The sequence below is a fragment of the Drosophila takahashii genome, chromosome 2L (genome assembly GCF_030179915.1).
Source record: "Drosophila takahashii strain IR98-3 E-12201 chromosome 2L, DtakHiC1v2, whole genome shotgun sequence".
Classification (NCBI taxonomy): domain Eukaryota; kingdom Metazoa; phylum Arthropoda; class Insecta; order Diptera; family Drosophilidae; genus Drosophila; species Drosophila takahashii.
In genome coordinates this window covers 26680599-26697364 of record NC_091678.1, presented here as the reverse complement: position 1 = coordinate 26697364, position 16766 = coordinate 26680599, and the positions used below count along the sequence as shown (strand labels likewise).

General features: G+C 41.2%; 15 protein-coding genes across 15 annotated transcripts; 6 read left to right on the top strand and 9 right to left on the bottom strand.

Annotated features, from left to right (window-relative positions):
- Positions 1–81: 81 nt before the first annotated feature.
- On the bottom strand, positions 82–456 carry LOC138911913 (histone H2A). The gene has a single exon (XM_070211539.1). It carries the CDS (start codon positions 454–456, stop codon positions 82–84), a length of 375 nt encoding a protein of 124 aa, XP_070067640.1.
- A 232-nt stretch (positions 457–688) lies between these two features.
- LOC123002841 (histone H2B) lies at positions 689–1060 on the top strand. Its single transcript, XM_070211534.1, has one exon. The coding sequence runs from the start codon at positions 689–691 to the stop codon at positions 1058–1060; it is 372 nt and encodes a 123-aa protein (XP_070067635.1).
- Positions 1061–1472: 412 nt separating this feature from the next.
- Positions 1473–2225, bottom strand: LOC123002822 (histone H1-like). Its single transcript, XM_044393457.2, has one exon. It carries the CDS (start codon positions 2223–2225, stop codon positions 1473–1475), a length of 753 nt encoding a protein of 250 aa, XP_044249392.1.
- Positions 2226–3800: 1575 nt separating this feature from the next.
- Positions 3801–4211, bottom strand: LOC138914845 (histone H3). Its single transcript, XM_070219541.1, has one exon. It carries the CDS (start codon positions 4209–4211, stop codon positions 3801–3803), a length of 411 nt encoding a protein of 136 aa, XP_070075642.1.
- A 281-nt stretch (positions 4212–4492) lies between these two features.
- On the top strand, positions 4493–4804 carry LOC123002847 (histone H4). The gene has a single exon (XM_044393483.2). The coding sequence runs from the start codon at positions 4493–4495 to the stop codon at positions 4802–4804; it is 312 nt and encodes a 103-aa protein (XP_044249418.1).
- A 559-nt stretch (positions 4805–5363) lies between these two features.
- LOC123002835 (histone H2A) lies at positions 5364–5738 on the bottom strand. The gene has a single exon (XM_044393471.2). The coding sequence runs from the start codon at positions 5736–5738 to the stop codon at positions 5364–5366; it is 375 nt and encodes a 124-aa protein (XP_044249406.1).
- Positions 5739–5970: 232 nt separating this feature from the next.
- Positions 5971–6342, top strand: LOC123002840 (histone H2B). The gene has a single exon (XM_044393478.2). The coding sequence runs from the start codon at positions 5971–5973 to the stop codon at positions 6340–6342; it is 372 nt and encodes a 123-aa protein (XP_044249413.1).
- Positions 6343–6754: 412 nt separating this feature from the next.
- On the bottom strand, positions 6755–7507 carry LOC123002823 (histone H1-like). Its single transcript, XM_044393458.2, has one exon. The coding sequence runs from the start codon at positions 7505–7507 to the stop codon at positions 6755–6757; it is 753 nt and encodes a 250-aa protein (XP_044249393.1).
- Positions 7508–9286: 1779 nt separating this feature from the next.
- Positions 9287–9697, bottom strand: LOC138914844 (histone H3). The gene has a single exon (XM_070219540.1). It carries the CDS (start codon positions 9695–9697, stop codon positions 9287–9289), a length of 411 nt encoding a protein of 136 aa, XP_070075641.1.
- A 281-nt stretch (positions 9698–9978) lies between these two features.
- Positions 9979–10290, top strand: LOC138911949 (histone H4). The gene has a single exon (XM_070211612.1). It carries the CDS (start codon positions 9979–9981, stop codon positions 10288–10290), a length of 312 nt encoding a protein of 103 aa, XP_070067713.1.
- Positions 10291–10849: 559 nt separating this feature from the next.
- Positions 10850–11224, bottom strand: LOC138911897 (histone H2A). Its single transcript, XM_070211509.1, has one exon. The coding sequence runs from the start codon at positions 11222–11224 to the stop codon at positions 10850–10852; it is 375 nt and encodes a 124-aa protein (XP_070067610.1).
- Positions 11225–11456: 232 nt separating this feature from the next.
- LOC123002930 (histone H2B) lies at positions 11457–12416 on the top strand. Its single transcript, XM_044393688.2, has 2 exons — positions 11457–11480; positions 12069–12416. The coding sequence occupies exons 1-2, from the start codon at positions 11457–11459 to the stop codon at positions 12414–12416; spliced, it is 372 nt and encodes a 123-aa protein (XP_044249623.1).
- Positions 12417–12828: 412 nt separating this feature from the next.
- Positions 12829–13581, bottom strand: LOC123002926 (histone H1-like). The gene has a single exon (XM_044393683.2). It carries the CDS (start codon positions 13579–13581, stop codon positions 12829–12831), a length of 753 nt encoding a protein of 250 aa, XP_044249618.1.
- Positions 13582–15359: 1778 nt separating this feature from the next.
- On the bottom strand, positions 15360–15770 carry LOC138911896 (histone H3). Its single transcript, XM_070211508.1, has one exon. The coding sequence runs from the start codon at positions 15768–15770 to the stop codon at positions 15360–15362; it is 411 nt and encodes a 136-aa protein (XP_070067609.1).
- A 281-nt stretch (positions 15771–16051) lies between these two features.
- LOC123002933 (histone H4) lies at positions 16052–16363 on the top strand. The gene has a single exon (XM_044393691.2). It carries the CDS (start codon positions 16052–16054, stop codon positions 16361–16363), a length of 312 nt encoding a protein of 103 aa, XP_044249626.1.
- The last annotated feature ends 403 nt before the right edge of the window (positions 16364–16766 follow it).

Genomic DNA, 16766 nt, shown 5'->3' with positions numbered 1-16766 from the left:
CTTTGGTAATAACGTGGTCGTCCTGAAAAGGACGGTTGGGTATATGTTTGTATGTACAAATGAGCTCCGCTTTTAAAACGATTAAGCCTTTTTCTCGGTCTTCTTGGGCAACAGAACGGCCTGGATGTTGGGCAGCACTCCGCCCTGGGCAATGGTGACACCGGAGAGCAGCTTGTTCAACTCCTCGTCGTTGCGGATGGCCAGCTGCAGATGACGCGGGATAATCCTAGTCTTCTTGTTGTCACGGGCAGCATTGCCAGCCAACTCGAGAACCTCAGCGGCCAGATATTCCATCACGGCAGCTAGGTAAACAGGAGCGCCGGCACCAACACGCTCGGCATAGTTGCCCTTGCGGAGCAGACGGTGAATACGGCCCACTGGGAACTGAAGACCGGCACGGTTCGAGCGGGACTTTGCCTTTCCCTTCACTTTGCCACCTTTTCCACGACCAGACATTTTGCTTTACGAGTATTTCACTTGGTTCACTTTACACACTGAAAACACACTGAATGCTCGCCCAGCCCCGGGTAGCCACGTATTTATACTTTTTCGTCTGCCTGCGCGTTCAGTTAGGGGTGGGTGCCATAGACCTGAAAACATTGCTCGAAAAAAAGTATAAAGCTGAACACTCTCTTCGCACCACTATGATCAGTGAATTGTGTTTGTGAAATCATAAGTGAAGTGAATAATGCCGCCTAAAACTAGTGGAAAGGCAGCCAAGAAGGCTGGCAAGGCCCAGAAGAACATCACCAAGACCGACAAGAAGAAGAAGCGCAAGAGGAAGGAGAGCTACGCCATCTACATTTACAAGGTCCTGAAGCAGGTCCATCCTGACACCGGCATTTCGTCGAAGGCGATGAGCATCATGAACAGCTTTGTGAATGATATCTTCGAGCGCATTGCTGCCGAGGCCTCTCGTCTGGCTCACTACAACAAGCGCTCGACCATCACCAGTCGGGAAATCCAAACGGCTGTTCGCCTGCTCCTGCCCGGAGAGTTGGCCAAGCACGCCGTTAGTGAGGGAACCAAGGCTGTCACCAAATACACCAGCTCCAAGTAATTTTCTCTTGCTGCGGATGCGGAGAAAGATCCAAAACGGCCCTTTTCAGGGCCACAACATATTTTACCAAAGAAACTAAATTTTCAATATACCACAAACCATTTGCCATAAAATATAAAATTATCAATTTGGTGCACCATTTTTTTAAAGGACTTAATCATTAACATCTATTTACAAAGAAATTGTGCAATGTCTCCTCTATGAACCTGGTATACTGATATACTTTCTACTGGCGGCCAGGTGCCACAATATAAATGGATACATTAAATGTACAATATGTTTTCAATTGAAAGTTCCTTTCTCTTGTTAACCAAAGTTGTAGCCCTGAAAAGGGCTTGTTAAACTAATTTCAGATTTCGAAATCTGAAATTGCGATTGCGAGCGTGTACCAGGTACTGTACTTTTTCACAATTTACTTCTTAGCAGCCGTAGTCTTGGCTTTCGGCTTCTTAGCGGTAGCAGGAGCAGCTGCTTTCTTCACCGCCTTTTTGGGTTTAGCAGACGCCGCTGGTTTGGCTTTTGGTGCTTTGGCCGCCTTCGGCTTCGCTGCCGTCGACTTGGCCTTTGTTGCTGCTGGCTTTGCCTTTACGGTTCCAGTTTTCTTGGCATCCTTGGCCTTCGTCTTCTCCGTTTTCTTCTTTTCGGCGGTCTTTTTGGTGGCAACAGCCTTCTTAGCCTTGGGCTTCTTGTCGGCAGCTCCCGTGGCAGCCTTCTTGGCGGTGGCTCCGGTCTTCTTGGCGGCTACCTTCTTGCTTTTCACTTTCTTCTCAGCAGACGCAACCTTTGGCTTGGGATCCTTCTTGGCGGAGGCCGACAGTTTAAATGAGCCAGACGCACCCTTTCCCTTTGTTTGAATCAGCTTTCCATTGACCACGGCAGATTTCAAGTACTTCTTGATGAATGGAGCCAGCTTCTGGGCATCGCATTTATAAGTGGCACTGATATATTTCTTGATTGCCAGAAGCGATGAGCCGCCACGCTCCTTCAAATTCTTGATGGAAGCGTCTACCATTTGCTGAGTTGGCGGATGCGATGGCGGGGCAGTGGTCTTCTTTGCCTTTGTAGCAGCGGATCCAGATGCCTTTTTGGCGGCCACCTTCTTCTCAACTGGCGCTGGTGGGGCAGCCACTGGGGAAGCGGACGTTGCAACTGCAGAATCAGACATTTTTATTCACTGAAATACACTTTTTTGTTTAGAAAATGGCGCGCGCGCTCGTTACCGACCTCCTTCGTTCGGATGAGAATCGAGGAGGAGAGCACTTTAACTGTGGGTCTGGCATCAGTCATTTGCTCTGCTAATGTTTGCTTGAAGTGCAAACTTATTTTCTTGTTTTCAGTGCTTAAGATTTTAAATAGAAAATATGTTTTTATTGGTATACATCCTTAAAAGATGAATTAATCAATTACCGTTTTCGAATTGTAAGTATCTTGTTTTTGTGACTTTTTATTGCTGCATGAACTTCAACATTGACATTCGTAACATGAACAATTTTTTTAAAAACCCATTTTAAAATATGAAATCTCTGAAATGCTTGGAATCTTGTTAATAAAAAATAAAATTCGAACCTTTTACTTTACGAAAAACCAAAAATATAATCACTTATCATTAATTTAGGTATTTTAATTCTTGTTTCAAGTTGTCCCTTGGCTACGTACAAAGTTGTCTATCAGACTACATTCGATAATAGTTTTCGGACTGTTAAAAATATTAATCTTTCGAAACATTACATTTATTTGCAATTTTATGAAATGAATTTTGTCTTTGTTTAAGTGGATTTAGCTTTTCAGGCAATTTTATAAATAGTTTTTCCAAATTCGGATACTTTGCGTCCCATATATGAATTAGGTAGAGGCCGCACTGAATTTTACATTAAAAAAAAAACATAAAATACATATTTTTGATTCTTTTTTTTATTTAACATAATAAGTAAAGCATTGAATAGTGTATATGTGTTATTTTCAGACTGTTTTTAATAATATTTCGATTTTTTACTGATGTCTTATGCTGAGCGTTCTTGTCCCATTAAACCACACACATTTTAAAAGTGTGCGGCTTCACGCACTCAATTTTTCTTACAAAAAAACATAAATTATATAATTTTGAATCTTTTTTTATATAATATAATAAATAATACATTGAATAATGTATATGTTTTATTTTCAGACTGTATTTAATAATTTTTCGAATTTTTAATTATGTTTAACGTTGAGCGTTCTTGTCCCATTAAACCATACTAATTTTAAAAGTTTGCCGAAATCACAAGTGAAATGTTTTTAAAAACATATTTGAAAATAAGAAATGAAACATATATTGTCACGTTCGTTGATAAACATTAAATTTAAAGTCATTTACATCAAGATATGACACAAAATGCTGTCTTTTATAACTTGTTTTATATTTACCCAAGACAAAAATACTCCACTGAATGGTCCATAGACATAGGTCGCCATGAAGTTAGCGATTAAGAAAAAATATAAAATCTGTAATTTTCTAATCTTATTTTGTTTCATTATGTTCACTAGGTTATAATAAGAATATATTTGATAGATTTTCGATTTTTTTCTGATGTTTGAAAGTATTGACCATGTCTTTCATACTTCCGACTATTTCTTAATTTTATATACGTTGCTGCTGCTGAATTAAAATTAATATCTCATTGAACGTAATTTGTGGTCCTGAAAAGGACCGATTTGTACAAAGTATGCTGGAGCATTGGCAGCCAGTTGAAGCCGTCTCAACTTAAGCTCGCTCGCCGCGAATGCGACGGGCCAACTGGATGTCCTTGGGCATGATGGTGACACGCTTGGCATGAATGGCGCACAAGTTAGTATCTTCAAAGAGGCCAACCAGATAGGCTTCGCTAGCTTCCTGCAGAGCCATCACCGCCGAGCTCTGGAATCGCAGGTCAGTCTTGAAGTCCTGAGCGATTTCACGCACCAGACGCTGGAAAGGCAGTTTGCGGATCAGCAGCTCGGTACTCTTCTGGTAGCGACGGATCTCACGCAGGGCAACAGTTCCAGGGCGATAGCGATGGGGCTTCTTCACGCCTCCGGTGGCTGGGGCGCTCTTACGAGCGGCCTTAGTAGCCAGTTGTTTGCGTGGCGCCTTGCCACCAGTCGATTTGCGAGCGGTTTGCTTGGTACGGGCCATTTTCGAATTCACTGCTGTTCACGTTCACTTCACGTTTCAAAACACAATAAACGATCGCCGCATTTGCTACCTACTTATATAGCAAAACGTGGAGGGTTGAAAAGAGAGAGAAGCAGAGGCCATCTCATTTGTCGAGCGGAGAGCGAGGCGGACATATCGTTCGGACTCGCTCGTGTTTCTGGCGTTTTAGGTATATATAGGGGCACGCCGAAAATTTGGAATTAGTTCTTCAGTGACTTTCGTGCAGTGTGTTAACGTGTTAACAGTAGAAAAGAGTGAAAATGACTGGTCGCGGTAAAGGAGGCAAAGGCTTGGGAAAAGGAGGCGCCAAGCGTCATCGCAAAGTGCTGCGTGATAACATCCAGGGTATCACGAAGCCAGCTATCCGCCGTTTGGCTCGTCGTGGCGGCGTAAAGCGCATCTCTGGACTCATTTACGAGGAAACACGTGGCGTTCTGAAGGTGTTCTTGGAGAACGTTATCCGTGATGCCGTCACCTACACCGAACACGCCAAGAGGAAGACTGTCACAGCCATGGATGTTGTGTACGCCCTGAAGAGGCAAGGCCGCACCCTGTACGGCTTCGGCGGTTAAAAAACTAGTACAGCTTGTACTTCATTCAGCAATCGGTCCTTTTCAGGACCACCATTAAAATTTCGAGAGAAGACAAATTTTCAATAATATTTATAATACAATAATATTAAAATGCGCTGGAAAACAATCGGTCACTGAAATATCAAACTACACATGCACATGGGATGAATGTATTTTGTACAAACTGTACTGCTTGCAACGGAAAAGTGTAAGCGTAAACGGCAACTCGTTACATCTTTTGAGGAAGAAATACGAGTGAGTCGCCAATGTAATCTAAGAATTGAACATTTAGATCCTGTAGCTTTCGACCACTAATCTACTGGACCGACGGCCGAACAAATCAAACATTAGCTTCCGAATAGTATTGTGAACCTACCATTTGTACCATTTGAGTTCATTTAAGTCTCAATGCTATATTTCAAGCAGTTTTATAGTTTATTTTTGAAATTAAATCATATTCGTATATGTAAATCTTCTATTCTTTGGTAATAACGTGGTCGTCCTGAAAAGGACGGTTGGGTATGTTTGTATGTACAAATGAGCTCCGCTTTTAAAACGATTAAGCCTTTTTCTCGGTCTTCTTGGGCAACAGAACGGCCTGGATGTTGGGCAGCACTCCGCCCTGGGCAATGGTGACACCGGAGAGCAGCTTGTTCAACTCCTCGTCGTTGCGGATGGCCAGCTGCAGATGACGCGGGATAATCCTAGTCTTCTTGTTGTCACGGGCAGCATTGCCAGCCAACTCGAGAACCTCAGCGGCCAGATATTCCATCACGGCAGCTAGGTAAACAGGAGCGCCGGCACCAACACGCTCGGCATAGTTGCCCTTGCGGAGCAGACGGTGAATACGGCCCACTGGGAACTGAAGACCGGCACGGTTCGAGCGGGACTTTGCCTTTCCCTTCACTTTGCCACCTTTTCCACGACCAGACATTTTGCTTTACGAGTATTTCACTTGGTTCACTTTACACACTGAAAACACACTGAATGCTCGCCCAGCCCCGGGTAGCCACGTATTTATACTTTTTCGTCTGCCTGCGCGTTCAGTTAGGGGTGGGTGCCATAGACCTGAAAACATTGCTCGAAAAAAAGTATAAAGCTGAACACTCTCTTCGCACCACTATGATCAGTGAATTGTGTTTGTGAAATCATAAGTGAAGTGAATAATGCCGCCTAAAACTAGTGGAAAGGCAGCCAAGAAGGCTGGCAAGGCCCAGAAGAACATCACCAAGACCGACAAGAAGAAGAAGCGCAAGAGGAAGGAGAGCTACGCCATCTACATTTACAAGGTCCTGAAGCAGGTCCATCCTGACACCGGCATTTCGTCGAAGGCGATGAGCATCATGAACAGCTTTGTGAATGATATCTTCGAGCGCATTGCTGCCGAGGCCTCTCGTCTGGCTCACTACAACAAGCGCTCGACTATCACCAGTCGGGAAATCCAAACGGCTGTTCGCCTGCTCCTGCCCGGAGAGTTGGCCAAGCACGCCGTTAGTGAGGGAACCAAGGCTGTCACCAAATACACCAGCTCCAAGTAATTTTCTCTTGCTGCGGATGCGGAGAAAGATCCAAAACGGCCCTTTTCAGGGCCACAACATATTTTACCAAAGAAACTAAATTTTCAATATACCATAAACCATTTGCCATAAAATATAAAATGATCAATTTGGTGCACCATTTTTTTAAAGGACTTAATCATTAACATCTATTTACAAAGAAATTGTGCAATGTCTCCTCTATGAACCTGGTATACTGATATACTTTCTACTGGCGGCCAGGTGCCACAATATAAATGGATACATTAAATGTACAATATGTTTTCAATTGAAAGTTCCTTTCTCTTGTTAACCAAAGTTGTAGCCCTGAAAAGGGCTTGTTAAACTAATTTCAGATTTCGAAATCTGAAATTGCGATTGCGAGCGTGTACCAGGTACTGTACTTTTTCACAATTTACTTCTTAGCAGCCGTAGTCTTGGCTTTCGGCTTCTTAGCGGTAGCAGGAGCAGCTGCTTTCTTCACCGCCTTTTTGGGTTTAGCAGACGCCGCTGGTTTGGCTTTTGGTGCTTTGGCCGCCTTCGGCTTCGCTGCCGTCGACTTGGCCTTTGTTGCTGCTGGCTTTGCCTTTACGGTTCCAGTTTTCTTGGCATCCTTGGCCTTCGTCTTCTCCGTTTTCTTCTTCTCGGCGGTCTTTTTGGTGGCAACAGCCTTCTTAGCCTTGGGCTTCTTGTCGGCAGCTCCCGTGGCAGCCTTCTTGGCGGTGGCTCCGGTCTTCTTGGCGGCTACCTTCTTGCTTTTCACTTTCTTCTCAGCAGACGCAACCTTTGGCTTGGGATCCTTCTTGGCGGAGGCCGACAGTTTAAATGAGCCAGACGCACCCTTTCCCTTTGTTTGAATCAGCTTTCCATTGACCACGGCAGATTTCAAGTACTTCTTGATGAATGGAGCCAGCTTCTGGGCATCGCATTTATAAGTGGCACTGATATATTTCTTGATTGCCAGAAGCGATGAGCCGCCACGCTCCTTCAAATTCTTGATGGAAGCGTCTACCATTTGCTGAGTTGGCGGATGCGATGGCGGGGCAGTGGTCTTCTTTGCCTTTGTAGCAGCGGATCCAGATGCCTTTTTGGCGGCCACCTTCTTCTCAACTGGCGCTGGTGGGGCAGCCACTGGGGAAGCGGACGTTGCAACTGCAGAATCAGACATTTTTATTCACTGAAATACACTTTTTTGTTTAGAAAATGGCGCGCGCGCTCGTTACCGACCTCCTTCGTTCGGATGAGAATCGAGGAGGAGAGCACTTTAACTGTGGGTCTGGCATCAGTCATTTGCTCTGCTAATGTTTGCTTGAAGTGCAAACTTATTTTCTTGTTTTCAGTGCTTAAGATTTTAAATAGAAAATATGTTTTTATTGGTATACATCCTTAAAAGATGAATTAATCAATTACCGTTTTCGAATTGTAAGTATCTTGTTTTTGTGACTTTTTATTGCTGCATGAACTTCAACATTGACATTCGTAACATGAACAATTTTTTTAAAAACCCATTTTAAAATATGAAATCTCTGAAATGCTTGGAATCTTGTTAATAAAAAATAAAATTCGAACCTTTTACTTTACGAAAAACCAAAAATATAATCACTTATCATTAATTTAGGTATTTTAATTCTTGTTTCAAGTTGTCCCTTGGCTACGTACAAAGTTGTCTATCAGACTACATTCGATAATAGTTTTCGGACTGTTAAAAATATTAATCTTTCGAAACATTACATTTATTTGCAATTTTATGAAATGAATTTTGTCTTTGTTTAAGTGGATTTAGCTTTTCAGGCAATTTTATAAATAGTTTTTCCAAATTCGGATACTTTGCGTCCCATATATGAATTAGGTAGAGGCCGCACTGAATTTTACATTAAAAAAAAAACATAAAATACATATTTTTGATTCTTTTTTTTATTTAACATAATAAGTAAAGCATTGAATAGTGTATATGTGTTATTTTCAGACTGTTTTTAATAATATTTCGATTTTTTACTGATGTCTTATGCTGAGCGTTCTTGTCCCATTAAACCACACACATTTTAAAAGTGTGCGGCTTCACGCACTCAATTTTTCTTACAAAAAAACATAAATTATATAATTTTGAATCTTTTTTTATATAATATAATAAATAATACATTGAATAATGTATATGTTTTATTTTCAGACTGTATTTAATAATTTTTCGAATTTTTAATTATGTCTAATGTTGAGCGTTTTTGTCCCATTGAACCACACTCATTTTTAGAGTGTGCGTACGTAGAAGTCGCACTCATTTAACCTAAAAAAACATAAAATATGTAATTTAGAATCTTTTTTTATTAAATATAATAAATAATGCATTAAATAATGTATATGTTTTATTTTCAGACTGTTTTAAATAAGTTTTCAATTTATTACTTATGTTTAACGTTGAGCGTTCTTGTCCCATTAAACCATACTAATTTTAAAAGTTTGCCGAAATCACAAGTGAAATGTTTTTAAAAACATATTTGAAAATAAGAAATTAAACATATATTGTCACGTTCGTTGATAAACATTAAAGTTAAAGTCATTTACATCAAGATATGACACAAAATGCTGTCTTTTATAACTTGTTTTATATTTACCCAAGACAAAAATACTCCACTGAATGGTCCATAGACATAGGTCGCCATGAAGTTAGCGATTAAGAAAAAATATAAAATCTGTAATTTTCTAATCTTATTTTGTTTCATTATGTTCACTAGGTTTTAATAAGAATATATTTGATAGATTTTCGATTTTTTTCTGATGTTTGAAAGTATTGACCATGTCTTTCATACTTCCGACTATTTCTTAATTTTATCTACGTGGAAGCTTGCTGAATTAAAATTAATATCTCATTGAACGTAATTTGTGGTCCTGGAAAGGACCGATTTGTACAAAATATGCTGGAGCATTGGCAGCCAGTTGAAGCCGTCTCAACTTAAGCTCGCTCGCCGCGAATGCGACGGGCCAACTGGATGTCCTTGGGCATGATGGTGACACGCTTGGCATGAATGGCGCACAAGTTAGTATCTTCAAAGAGGCCAACCAGATAGGCTTCGCTAGCTTCCTGCAGAGCCATCACCGCCGAGCTCTGGAATCGCAGGTCAGTCTTGAAGTCCTGAGCGATTTCACGCACCAGACGCTGGAAAGGCAGTTTGCGGATCAGCAGCTCGGTACTCTTCTGGTAGCGACGGATCTCACGCAGGGCAACAGTTCCAGGGCGATAGCGATGGGGCTTCTTCACGCCTCCGGTGGCTGGGGCGCTCTTACGAGCGGCCTTAGTAGCCAGTTGTTTGCGTGGCGCCTTGCCACCAGTCGATTTGCGAGCGGTTTGCTTGGTACGGGCCATTTTCGAATTCACTGCTGTTCACGTTCACTTCACGTTTCAAAACACAATAAACGATCGCCGCATTTGCTACCTACTTATATAGCAAAACGTGGAGGGTTGAAAAGAGAGAGAAGCAGAGGCCATCTCATTTGTCGAGCGGAGAGCGAGGCGGACATATCGTTCGGACTCGCTCGTGTTTCTGGCGTTTTAGGTATATATAGGGGCACGCCGAAAATTTGGAATTAGTTCTTCAGTGACTTTCGTGCAGTGTGTTAACGTGTTAACAGTAGAAAAGAGTGAAAATGACTGGTCGCGGTAAAGGAGGCAAAGGCTTGGGAAAAGGAGGCGCCAAGCGTCATCGCAAAGTGCTGCGTGATAACATCCAGGGTATCACGAAGCCAGCTATCCGCCGTTTGGCTCGTCGTGGCGGCGTAAAGCGCATCTCTGGACTCATTTACGAGGAAACACGTGGCGTTCTGAAGGTGTTCTTGGAGAACGTTATCCGTGATGCCGTCACCTACACCGAACACGCCAAGAGGAAGACTGTCACAGCCATGGATGTTGTGTACGCCCTGAAGAGGCAAGGCCGCACCCTGTACGGCTTCGGCGGTTAAAAAACTAGTACAGCTTGTACTTCATTCAGCAATCGGTCCTTTTCAGGACCACCATTAAAATTTCGAGAGAAGACAAATTTTCAATAATATTTATAATACAATAATATTAAAATGCGCTGGAAAACAATCGGTCACTGAAATATCAAACTACACATGCACATGGGATGAATGTATTTTGTACAAACTGTACTGCTTGCAACGGAAAAGTGTAAGCGTAAACGGCAACTCGTTACATCTTTTGAGGAAGAAATACGAGTGAGTCGCCAATGTAATCTAAGAATTGAACATTTAGATCCTGTAGCTTTCGACCACTAATCTACTGGACCGACGGCCGAACAAATCAAACATTAGCTTCCGAATAGTATTGTGAACCTACCATTTGTACCATTTGAGTTCATTTAAGTCTCAATGCTATATTTCAAGCAGTTTTATAGTTTATTTTTGAAATTAAATCATATTCGTATATGTAAATCTTCTATTCTTTGGTAATAACGTGGTCGTCCTGAAAAGGACGGTTGGGTATGTTTGTATGTACAAATGAGCTCCGCTTTTAAAACGATTAAGCCTTTTTCTCGGTCTTCTTGGGCAACAGAACGGCCTGGATGTTGGGCAGCACTCCGCCCTGGGCAATGGTGACACCGGAGAGCAGCTTGTTCAACTCCTCGTCGTTGCGGATGGCCAGCTGCAGATGACGCGGGATAATCCTAGTCTTCTTGTTGTCACGGGCAGCATTGCCAGCCAACTCGAGAACCTCAGCGGCCAGATATTCCATCACGGCAGCTAGGTAAACAGGAGCGCCGGCACCAACACGCTCGGCATAGTTGCCCTTGCGGAGCAGACGGTGAATACGGCCCACTGGGAACTGAAGACCGGCACGGTTCGAGCGGGACTTTGCCTTTCCCTTCACTTTGCCACCTTTTCCACGACCAGACATTTTGCTTTACGAGTATTTCACTTGGTTCACTTTACACACTGAAAACACACTGAATGCTCGCCCAGCCCCGGGTAGCCACGTATTTATACTTTTTCGTCTGCCTGCGCGTTCAGTTAGGGGTGGGTGCCATAGACCTGAAAACATTGCTCGAAAAAAAGTATAAAGCTGAACACTCTCTTCGCACCACTATGATCAGTGAATTGTGTTTGTGAAATCATAAGTGAAGTGAATAATGCCGCCTAAAACTAGTGGAAAGGCAGTAGGGATGTCGAAATATTTAAAAATATCGTATCGATGATATTTTTTATTTAAACAAAAAATCAAAATGATATTTGATATATCAGAAAAAAAATATCTATATATCAGATATTTTTGATATTTTTTTTATTTTATTATTTTTTTTTAATTTTAAGCTGCATAAGCATTAACCACTAAACATTAACCCACATACGATCTTAAATTATATTTTTATAATTTTTAGTTTATATTTATTAATAAATGAAAGAAAACAATATTTATTTTTGCTTTCTTTTGTTTTTATTTATAATATTCAAGTCAAGTATTTCCCGCGCATTTTTTTTAGCGCGTTTTCTTGAATTCTGAATGCTATGCTATGCATTTTCACTTGCCGAAAAATAAATTTTAGCGGCGCTCATCTTTCACATATGTATTTTTTCTTGTCCCGATGAAAAGTGAGACCACTTAAAATTATCAAAAAAAAATGTAAAAAAAATCGATGATATATGATAATTATTCAAAAAAAATATCACGATAAAAATATTTATTTTTTCGTAAAAAATATCGATATATTGATATTTTGATATATTTTCGACATCCCTAAAAGGCAGCCAAGAAGGCTGGCAAGGCCCAGAAGAACATCACCAAGACCGACAAGAAGAAGAAGCGCAAGAGGAAGGAGAGCTACGCCATCTACATTTACAAGGTCCTGAAGCAGGTCCATCCTGACACCGGCATTTCGTCGAAGGCGATGAGCATCATGAACAGCTTTGTGAATGATATCTTCGAGCGCATTGCTGCCGAGGCCTCTCGTCTGGCTCACTACAACAAGCGCTCGACTATCACCAGTCGGGAAATCCAAACGGCTGTTCGCCTGCTCCTGCCCGGAGAGTTGGCCAAGCACGCCGTTAGTGAGGGAACCAAGGCTGTCACCAAATACACCAGCTCCAAGTAATTTTCTCTTGCTGCGGATGCGGAGAAAGATCCAAAACGGCCCTTTTCAGGGCCACAACATATTTTACCAAAGAAACTAAATTTTCAATATACCATAAACCATTTGCCATAAAATATAAAATGATCAATTTGGTGCACCATTTTTTTAAAGGACTTAATCATTAACATCTATTTACAAAGAAATTGTGCAATGTCTCCTCTATGAACCTGGTATACTGATATACTTTCTACTGGCGGCCAGGTGCCACAATATAAATGGATACATTAAATGTACAATATGTTTTCAATTGAAAGTTCCTTTCTCTTGTTAACCAAAGTTGTAGCCCTGAAAAGGGCTTGTTAAACTAATTTCAGATTTCGAAATCTGAAATTGCGATTGCGAGCGTGTACCAGGTACTGTACTTTTTCACAATTTACTTCTTAGCAGCCGTAGTCTTGGCTTTCGGCTTCTTAGCGGTAGCAGGAGCAGCTGCTTTCTTCACCGCCTTTTTGGGTTTAGCAGACGCCGCTGGTTTGGCTTTTGGTGCTTTGGCCGCCTTCGGCTTCGCTGCCGTCGACTTGGCCTTTGTTGCTGCTGGCTTTGCCTTTACGGTTCCAGTTTTCTTGGCATCCTTGGCCTTCGTCTTCTCCGTTTTCTTCTTCTCGGCGGTCTTTTTGGTGGCAACAGCCTTCTTAGCCTTGGGCTTCTTGTCGGCAGCTCCCGTGGCAGCCTTCTTGGCGGTGGCTCCGGTCTTCTTGGCGGCTACCTTCTTGCTTTTCACTTTCTTCTCAGCAGACGCAACCTTTGGCTTGGGATCCTTCTTGGCGGAGGCCGACAGTTTAAATGAGCCAGACGCACCCTTTCCCTTTGTTTGAATCAGCTTTCCATTGACCACGGCAGATTTCAAGTACTTCTTGATGAATGGAGCCAGCTTCTGGGCATCGCATTTATAAGTGGCACTGATATATTTCTTGATTGCCAGAAGCGATGAGCCGCCACGCTCCTTCAAATTCTTGATGGAAGCGTCTACCATTTGCTGAGTTGGCGGATGCGATGGCGGGGCAGTGGTCTTCTTTGCCTTTGTAGCAGCGGATCCAGATGCCTTTTTGGCGGCCACCTTCTTCTCAACTGGCGCTGGTGGGGCAGCCACTGGGGAAGCGGACGTTGCAACTGCAGAATCAGACATTTTTATTCACTGAAATACACTTTTTTGTTTAGAAAATGGCGCGCGCGCTCGTTACCGACCTCCTTCGTTCGGATGAGAATCGAGGAGGAGAGCACTTTAACTGTGGGTCTGGCATCAGTCATTTGCTCTGCTAATGTTTGCTTGAAGTGCAAACTTATTTTCTTGTTTTCAGTGCTTAAGATTTTAAATAGAAAATATGTTTTTATTGGTATACATCCTTAAAAGATGAATTAATCAATTACCGTTTTCGAATTGCAAGTATCTTGTTTTTGTGACTTTTTATTGCTGCATGAACTTCAACATTGACATTCGTAACATGAACAATTTTTTTAAAAACCCATTTTAAAATATGAAATCTCTGAAATGCTTGGAATCTTGTTAATAAAAAATAAAATTCGAACCTTTTACTTTACGAAAAACCAAAAATATAATCACTTATCATTAATTTAGGTATTTTAATTCTTGTTTCAAGTTGTCCCTTGGCTACGTACAAAGTTGTCTAGTCAGACTACATTCGATAATAGTTTTCGGACTGTTAAAAATATTAATCTTTCGAAACATTACATTTATTTGCAATTTTATGAAATGATTTTTGTCTTTGTTTAAGTGGATTTAGCTTTTCAGGCAATTTTATAAATAGTTTTTCCAAATTCGGATACTTTGAGTCCCATATATGAATTAGGTAGAGGCCGCACTGAATTTTACATTTAAAAAAAAACATAAAATACATATTTTTGATTCTTTTTTTATTTAACATAATAAGTAAAGCATTGAATAGTGTATATGTGTTATTTTCAGACTGTTTTTAATAATATTTCGATTTTTTACTGATGTCTAATGCTGAGCGTTCGTGTCCCATTAAACCACACACATTTTAAAAGTGTGCGGCTTCACGCACTCAATTTTTCTTACAAAAAAACATAAATTATATAATTTTGAATCTTTTTTTATATAATATAATAAATAATACATTGAATAATGTATATGTTTTATTTTCAGACTGTTTTTAATAATTTTTCGAATTTTTAATTATGTCTAATGTTGAGCGTTTTTGTCCCTTTGAACCACACTCATTTTTAGAGTGTGCGTACGTAGAAGTCGCACTCATTTAACCTAAAAAAACATAAAATATGTAATTTAGAATCTTTTTTTATTAAATATAATAAATAATGCATTAAATAATGTATATGTTTTATTTTCAGACTGTTTTAAATAAGTTTTCAATTTATTACTTATGTTTAACGTTGAGCGTTCTTGTCCCATTAAACCATACTAATTTTAAAAGTTTGCCGAAATCACAAGTGAAATGTTTTTAAAAACATATTTGAAAATAAGAAATTAAACATATATTGTCACGTTCGTTGATAAACATTAAAGTTAAAGTCATTTACATCAAGATATGACACAAAATGCTGTCTTTTATAACTTGTTTTATATTTACCCAAGACAAAAATACTCCACTGAATGGTCCATAGACATAGGTCGCCATGAAGTTAGCGATTAAGAAAAAATATAAAATCTGTAATTTTCTAATCTTATTTTGTTTCATTATGTTCACTAGGTTATAATAAGAATATATTTGATAGATTTTCGATTTTTTTCTGATGTTTGAAAGTATTGACCATGTCTTTCATACTTCCGACTATTTCTTAATTTTATATACGTTGCTGCTGCTGAATTAAAATTAATATCTCATTGAACGTAATTTGTGGTCCTGAAAAGGACCGATTTGTACAAAGTATGCTGGAGCATTGGCAGCCAGTTGAAGCCGTCTCAACTTAAGCTCGCTCGCCGCGAATGCGACGGGCCAACTGGATGTCCTTGGGCATGATGGTGACACGCTTGGCATGAATGGCGCACAAGTTAGTATCTTCAAAGAGGCCAACCAGATAGGCTTCGCTAGCTTCCTGCAGAGCCATCACCGCCGAGCTCTGGAATCGCAGGTCAGTCTTGAAGTCCTGAGCGATTTCACGCACCAGACGCTGGAAAGGCAGTTTGCGGATCAGCAGCTCGGTACTCTTCTGGTAGCGACGGATCTCACGCAAGGCAACAGTTCCAGGGCGATAGCGATGGGGCTTCTTCACGCCTCCGGTGGCTGGGGCGCTCTTACGAGCGGCCTTAGTAGCCAGTTGTTTGCGTGGCGCCTTGCCACCAGTCGATTTGCGAGCGGTTTGCTTGGTACGGGCCATTTTCGAATTCACTGCTGTTCACGTTCACTTCACGTTTCAAAACACAATAAACGATCGCCGCATTTGCTACCTACTTATATAGCAAAACGTGGAGGGTTGAAAAGAGAGAGAAGCAGAGGCCATCTCATTTGTCGAGCGGAGAGCGAGGCGGACATATCGTTCGGACTCGCTCGTGTTTCTGGCGTTTTAGGTATATATAGGGGCACGCCGAAAATTTGGAATTAGTTCTTCAGTGACTTTCGTGCAGTCTGTTAACGTGTTAACAGTAGAAAAGAGTGAAAATGACTGGTCGCGGTAAAGGAGGCAAAGGCTTGGGAAAAGGAGGCGCCAAGCGTCATCGCAAAGTGCTGCGTGATAACATCCAGGGTATCACGAAGCCAGCTATCCGCCGTTTGGCTCGTCGTGGCGGCGTAAAGCGCATCTCTGGACTCATTTACGAGGAAACACGTGGCGTTCTGAAGGTGTTCTTGGAGAACGTTATCCGTGATGCCGTCACCTACACCGAACACGCCAAGAGGAAGACTGTCACAGCCATGGATGTTGTGTACGCCCTGAAGAGGCAAGGCCGCACCCTGTACGGCTTCGGCGGTTAAAAAACTAGTACAGCTTGTACTTCATTCAGCAATCGGTCCTTTTCAGGACCACCATTAAAATTTCGAGAGAAGACAAATTTTCAATAATATTTATAATACAATAATATTAAAATGCGCTGGAAAACAATCGGTCACTGAAATATCAAACTACACATGCACATGGGATGAATGTATTTTGTACAAACTGTACTGCTTGCAACAGGAAAAGTGTAAGCGTAAGCGGCAACTCGTTACATCTTTTGAGGAAGAAATACGAGTGAGTCGCCAATGTAATCTAAGAATTGAACATTTAGATCCTGTAGCTTTCGACCACTAATCTACTGGACCGACGGCCGAACAAATCAAACATTAGCTTCCGAATAGTATTGTGAACCTACCATTTGTACCATTTGAGTTCATTTAA